The sequence below is a fragment of the Petaurus breviceps genome, unplaced genomic scaffold (genome assembly GCF_028583685.1).
Source record: "Petaurus breviceps papuanus isolate PSGF00001 unplaced genomic scaffold, PetGlider_PUasm1.0 174, whole genome shotgun sequence".
Taxonomy (NCBI): domain Eukaryota; kingdom Metazoa; phylum Chordata; class Mammalia; order Diprotodontia; family Petauridae; genus Petaurus; species Petaurus breviceps.
In genome coordinates this window covers 78,367,212-78,374,305 of record NW_027185761.1, presented here as the reverse complement: position 1 = coordinate 78,374,305, position 7,094 = coordinate 78,367,212, and the positions used below count along the sequence as shown (strand labels likewise).

Below are 7,094 nucleotides of genomic sequence, written 5' to 3'. Positions count from 1 at the left end.
ACATGTTTTCTCCTGACATGGGTCCACACCCCTCTCCTTCCCCCCCCAAATTCCTAGGGGGCTGCCCAAGGGACAGAGAGGGACAGTTCAGTGGCTGTCCAAGGGGAAAGAGCTTCCTGGGTCCAGGGCTCACTACCCTTTCAGAGGGTGGGGTCAAGCACGGCAAGGATTCCCACAAGGCTGGTGTAGGGCTCAAGCAGAGTGTGGGTCATTCTTGGGGAAAGTCTCAACTTTTCCTGAGCCACATGCCCAGAGCTCTGCTGAAATGTGCCAGGGCCTGCTCAGACTCAGCTCTTGCTGTTGGGGCCTCTCTCTGGATGTCCGGGCTTATCCCCAACAGGACACCTGCCACTGGCCAGAAGCACACCAAGTAACACCCGAGATGACCGGTCTCTCTGGATGTTGTAAAGGGAGCGCCAAAGAGATGTAGAGAGATGAAGGAAGGCCTCTACCTACCTGAGGACTGACCAAGACTTACTGCTCAAACAAACACACAAATTCAGTGCTACCCTAACCCAGGTGCCAGAGGGTCCTTGGGACAAAGAGCCACAGAGGAGCATGGCCTGGCCAAAGGGCAGCTCCTGGAGGGTAGAGAACGGTTCCCTGGCCTGTTTCCCTATTCCTTGGGCACCACGGTCAAAAGAAGATGACAGAGACCACAGGTGAGCCAGCCCATCCTTGGCACTGCCTGCCTGCCCTAGGGAGATCCTCTGCTTTCCTATGCGACCTTGCAGAGGCCAGGGCGGGGCTCTGGGGTCAGAGGACCGCTGTCCTGAGGACAGACATCTGTCCTCTGGGAAAAAACAGAATAGAACAAAGAAAGCTCTCAGCATAGAAGAGATGCGTCATGGCAGACTCTGATGTCCCCACCTCTGCATCCGGGCGCTAAGCTAGCCTCACCTCCGCCTTCCCTCTGACAGCATGCCTCTTCTGCCCAAAATAACCTCGCGGCTCCTCTCACAGGGCACATGAAGGCGTATGCGCCTGCCCACAGAGGCTTGCTGTAATCGGTGACTTGGGACGCTGCCATCCACAGCAAGCCTGTCCTGGTCCCCCCGGCGGCTAATGTGCCTCCTCCTCTAGCTATCTTGTGGTCACTGTGTGCAGAGCTGGTCTCCCTCACCAGGAGAGGAGCCCCACTAGACCATCACTGAAAGCCCCTGCCTCCTCTTGCAGCTCGTAACACATGAATACATCTTCATGCCCTCTCCAGTGCCTGGGCCAACGCCCAAGGCTCTGCCACTCTGGCTTCTCAGGCATCTTCCCTGTGGGAGGCAGGGTAAAGTCAAGGGCATTGAAAGATCAATAGGCCCGTGTGCCCAGCTGTGATGCATCCGGGGTCACAGAGCCCTCTGGGGAGGGACTTTCACGCCTTTGTACTGACCTCATCGGGCACTGAGTCAGAGGGTGGGGAAGCCTCCTGGCTCTGAGCTGGCATTCGGGAGGCCTGTGGAATTCCCTGGTCCAGACTCTGAGTGGCCACAGGTTCAGACCCACCCGACTGCTCGGCTGTCACGGCTCTCTCCCTCTAGCGGTATGCACTGCTTTCATTCAGGCACTCAGAGCCCTCTCTGCTTGTATTTTCTGACGTTCAGTGTGCCGACCTTTCCCCTGAACCAGAGAATGTAACTAAAAGCAGAACTGTTAACACCTTTTTGAGCAGTCTTTCCTGGAAAAGCAGATCACAGAACCTGTGCCAGCAGGCCATCCTGGGTATGCCAGGGTGCTTGCTACTACAGACAGCCAGCTCTGGACCTGGGCATGGATGACCTCTCCCTGGAAAGCACCAAAGCAGGAAGTGTGTGCAGGGCGTCACTGACATCTGACCAGCACATCCACCAAGGCCGCTGGTGAGACCCCTGTAAGGATGGTGGGAGAAAGGGGAGGGACTCTTGGCACCTCGGTGGTGGCCCCCGGGCCCTGGTCGCAGTGGGCACACCCCCAGACCACCACTGGATGTGGGTCTGCACATTCCATTCCTCAAATGACACTTGCGCATCACTCTTTTTGCTGACAGCATTTGAACAGTACCCACACTTCACCAACATGGTCCTCCCAGCCATCCTGGGAAAGAGGTACTATTATGACCCCCACTTTACAGGTGGGGGGATGACAGCAGGCAGCAGTCCCACACCATGGCTGAATGTGCCACAAAGCCAAGGCTGAGACTGGGCTCAGGTCTCCCCCAGTCCAGGCCTAGGGTGTGGAGGACACTGACGCCCCTAGTGGCTGAATGTGTTCTGATCAATCTACCTTCCGAACGTCAGAACTTTTGGGTTCTGTGGTCCAAGTGATGATCCGAGAGACGGCCAGGCGTGTTTCACTGGAGTTGACAAAATCCCCCGGATCCATCTGCTGGGCTAACGTCTCAATGTACTTGAGGATGGCGACTTTTACCTGCAAGTCAGGGAGGCAGGAAAGAAGGTCCAGTTAGTGTGGGGGTGGGGGAGTGGCCTAGGGCCTCCTCCCTTCAGAGAATCCAAGCTCCAGTCCCTCAGAACCAGCGCTGAACATCCTCACGACTAGAGAAGGAAGTGAGACGAGAGGCCCCATACAGCCCAGCTCATCTACAAGTGGCCAAGGCAATGGGCCCTGCAGCCTTTGCCAAGTCTGACTGGGGGGCTTGGGGCTCCCCTGAGCAGGCCTTCTTAGAAGGGCCTTTGGGGGAGCTGGGAACACACCCTGGGGTCTAGTTACAGATGGAACATCTTTGTTTGGAAAGAGCTCAACTCAACCAGATGCAATTGAATTCTACCCATGCTTACTGTGAGTAAGGCATACAAAAGAGAGAGGGTTCAGACTGAGAACTTCAGTACTTGGCAAAAGCTGGGGCTCAGGCTGGTTTTCTTCTGGGTCTTACACAGTTTTTGAAAGGCAGGGCTAAAAGATGCCTAAAAAATAGTCTCAACACTAGGAGAGCCGTTGATGCAGATACGTAACTTTCCAAGTTGGCTGCCTGGAAAGACAGACCCGTTTACATGTGACATTCAGGAATACTTTTTACAACAAACATCGCTGTTCCACAGACTCCATGCTCAGGATTTCCCAAAGTTCTAAAAATAGAAACTGGTATGAAACAGTCAGAAAGGAATGAGCTAAGCTGAGCAGACGTGGAAGGCGCCTATGGGCAACGTGCGGCATGTCGCTGGGTCCGCACAAGAACCCCGGGAGGCAGGGGCTGTGATCATCCCTGCTGTCAAGGTGAGGAAATGGAGGCACCAGCCCAGGGCCCACAGCTGCCACATGTTTGGGACCGGATCTGAACTCAGGTCTTCACGGCTCTGGGATCCGACAGCCTCATGATGCTGTGAGCTCCCCCTCTGTCTACGGCTCACCACACCCCAGGCTCGGAATGATAGGAACAAAGCAGCAGACACAAAAAGCCTAAAGGCCAGAGGAAGAGCGCAGGTCCTGAGGAATGATGGGCAAGGCCTGCGTTACAGCCCTGCACCCCAGCTACACCATGCTCAGAATCTCTGCCCCCAGCCAGAGGGTCAGCCAGCTGCCAGCACGCCCCCTGGGGATGCCCCACATCACTCTGAGGACACTGAAACCTTGCAGGTCCCTGGCCCATGGTGCCCCAGAAAACTCTGGAATAACCCAACTTCAATGCCCCAAGAAAGCAGCAACGAGGCCGGCCCAGACCTTCCCTGGAATTTGCAGAGGCTAATCTGAGACAAGAAGGAGGCTGCAAGAATGAACAAACAAAAAAAGAATTCCACCGTCAAGAGACGGGGTGATGTCCTGAGACCCCAACCCAGAAGAAGAGAATGACTCCAAAACACCTGCGAGCAAAGACTCCAAGAAAAACACATGCACACAAGCTTAGCGACAATTCCCAGAAGAGAAAAAGCAGGGTTTTTTTTCTTTTAAGTGCTAACAATGATTTTAAAAATCAAATGAGTACACAAGACGAAGAAATGTGAAGAGAAATGAAAGCTATGGAACTGGAAAGAGGACAAGAGGTACCCCCAAAACAATCTCTGAAAATCAGGAGGGACCAAAGAGAAGTGAATGATTCCACAAAACAAGAAATGTGAAGGCAAAGTCAAGTGACTGAAAAGGCAGGAAAAAATATAAGATGTCTCACAGCAAAAATAACGGAAGCAAAAAACAGATCAAGAAGCGAGAAATTTAAGAATCCTTGGACTAAACAAACACCATGACTAAAATAGGGCCTAGACATCCTGTTTCATGAAATCTTTAAAAAAACAAACAAACAAAAAAACCAACCGAAACCAACTCCGCTTCCCCCGCCCCCCCACTGCCCAGTCCTCTTGGAACCAGAGAGCAAACTGATAACAATATCAAATCACCTCCTGAAAGAGACCCCAAAATGGAAACTCCCAGGAACATCACAGTCAAAATCCAGAGCTTCCAAGTCCAAGTCCTTAGGAACCCGTCACAATCATACAAGATTTAGCAGCCACCACTACAAAGGAGTGGAAAGCTTGGAAGACGTCATGACAGAAAACTAAGAAGGTAGACAACCAAGAGAAATTTGCCCAACAAAACTAAATATAACCCTATGGGGGAAGGGGACGAACGAACCATTAATGAAATAAAGGGGCAGCTAGGTGATATGGTGGAAAGACCTTCAGATCTAGAGTCAGGAAGACTTGAGTTCAAATCTGGACTCAGATACGAGCTGTGTGATCCTGGGCAAGTCACTTAATACTGTTTGCCTCTATTCCCTCATCTGTAAAATGAGCTGGAGAAGGAAATGGCAAACCACTCAAGTATCTTAGCCAAGAAAACCCCCAATGGGGTCAGGAAGAGTCAGACAGAAATGAAAAACGACAGCAATGAAATAAAGAACTTCTAAACATCACTGATAAAAAGATGAAAACTAAGCAGAAACTCTGAAGTACAGAGGAGTCGAGAAGCATAAAAAGGCAAACATGAGGGAACAGCGAGGCTAACTTGCCCCTTCAGAACCCTGCCGTCATCAGGTGTCGTGGAAAGCACCCGATTAGCCGAGGAGTGGCTCTGTGCTGTTCTGACAATCTTACAAAAAGAATGGAAAGAAAGGGAAAACACGTGGGTGGGGGGAAACAAAGGAGGGGAAGCATGGGGAAAATGCCCAAGTGGCAGTCTACACAAACACGAAGGAAGAGGTGGAGGGAGCACGTGACCCTTGAAACCCAGTCGCATCTGAACTCACCAAGGGAGGGAAAAACACAGGCACGAACAAGGTTGGGTACAGAAATGCCTTTATTCAATAGAGAAAGAGGAGAGAAAGTGGCCAAAGGAAAGGAAGGAATGAAAGAAGGAAGTCAAATTAAGGGAGAAAGGAATCTTAAGCAAAACAAATCCTAACTAAGGAGGATGGATTTCAAAGAGGGGTTTAAAAACCAAAAGAATGGAGAAGAATATATTATTGGGCTGTGCATGAGGGTTTAGAAAGCAGAATCCAACAATACATTGTTTATAAGAAACATACTTGAAATAAAAAGATGTATCCAGAGTTAAAAGAATGGGCTGTAGCAAAAGCACTTATGCTTCAGTTGAAGTAAAAAAAAAAAAGGCAGGGGTAGCAATCATGATCACAGGCAAAATGACAGCAAAAACGGTTAAGAGAAGTAAACAGAGAAAGCACATTTTGCTGAAAGAGGTACCTGGACAGTGAGCTACTGTCAATACCACACATGTGTGGAACAAATGGCATAAGACCTAAATATTTAAAAGAAAAGTTAAATTAATTACAACAAGAAAGAGACAGTTAAACTATAATTGTGGGACAGGAGGGGTGGTAGTGGTGATTTCAATATATCCCTCTCAGATCCAGATAAATGCAACCAAAAAATAAACCAAAAGAAGCAAAGAGCTCGAATTGAATTTTAGAAGTTAGACACGCTAGAGCCTTGGGAAATAATGGAACGGGAACGGAAAGGAACATCCCTATTTCTCTCCTAAGTGTGGTATCTCTACAAAACTGACCATGTGCGAGTGATAAAAACCTCACGAACAAATCTAGCCAATAAAGTATTAATGCATCTCTTAATGGAACACAGTGCAATAAAAATGACATTCAGTAAAAAGGTCATTAAAGAAACAATTACAAATTCATTGGAAATTGAACGATTTAACCCTAAAGAACAGGTCAAGAATCAATCCTAGAAATTTTAGATAATGACATTAAAGACGATGGCAAAATGGAAACAACATGCTGACATTTCTGGTGTGCGGCCCTGAAATGAAGGAGGTGAGGCGATGTCAGGCTTCTGAAGCAGCAGGCCATGGGGGCCGTGCCCTCTCTAGCATTTCCTACAGATGGACACCTAGAACTGAACTCATTCTCTCCCCTCTATGGTCCTAAGTGCTACATCTTCCCTGCCAACCAGGCGTCATCCTGGACTCTTCCCTCTCCTTCACTGGACACAATCAATCTACTGCCAAATCTCAGATTTTTTCCTTCTCCATGCTCACACAATCCACCCTATCAACCCCTATCTTAAAAAGAATTCAGGTGAGAGAGACAATGAGATTGTCTTTCTTGCTATTACCTAATCTACGTGCAAATCCGCGTAGGACCCCTCTCTTCTCCTCTACTGGGATTTGCACAATCAGTTCCTTCCACAGAGCAGGGCAGCCTTTACAGACTCAAGCATGCATGATGCACTATCTGGGTGGCTGTGAGAAAACAGCTGCATGATGCACGGCCTGGAGACATTTCTCTCCAATGCGCTGTGACCGCTCACCACCTTCAAGCAAAAGCTTTAAAAATACTGAGCTGAGTGTCCAGAGCAAGACAAATGGTGCCTGGCTACCATCGCCTCTTCAGAGGTGAGGATCTCTTTCTACCTTTGGCCACCACCACAAAAACGCAGGCAGCAGACAAGAGGAGCCAGAATCAGCAGGCTCCCCAGGACCAGAGCAGGAGGACAGGGAGGCCAAGACGGAGGACGCACTGGATGGGGTGCAAGACAGAGAGTCTGAGAAATGGGGCAATGGTGTCGATCTTCGCCGGCCTTGGGGCTGGGGAGGGGGGGGCCTTCATCGCTGGATGGAGTCTGAGAAATGGGGCAATGGTGCTGATCTTCGCCAGCCTTGGGGCTGGGGCGGGGGGCCTTCATCGCTGGATGGAATCTGAG

At 50.0% G+C, this 7,094-nt stretch overlaps 1 protein-coding gene across 23 annotated transcripts in view; it reads right to left on the bottom strand.

The window, feature by feature from the left end:
* Positions 1-7,094, bottom strand: part of CLASP2 (cytoplasmic linker associated protein 2) — a 132,729-nt gene that overhangs the window by 18,308 nt on the left and 107,327 nt on the right. For all 23 annotated transcript variants that reach the window (XM_069084453.1, XM_069084457.1, XM_069084460.1 and 20 more), the window contains one exon: positions 2,254-2,397. In XM_069084453.1, coding sequence (XP_068940554.1) covers positions 2,254-2,397 — 144 coding nt within the window. The remainder of the gene's footprint in view (positions 1-2,253; positions 2,398-7,094) is intronic.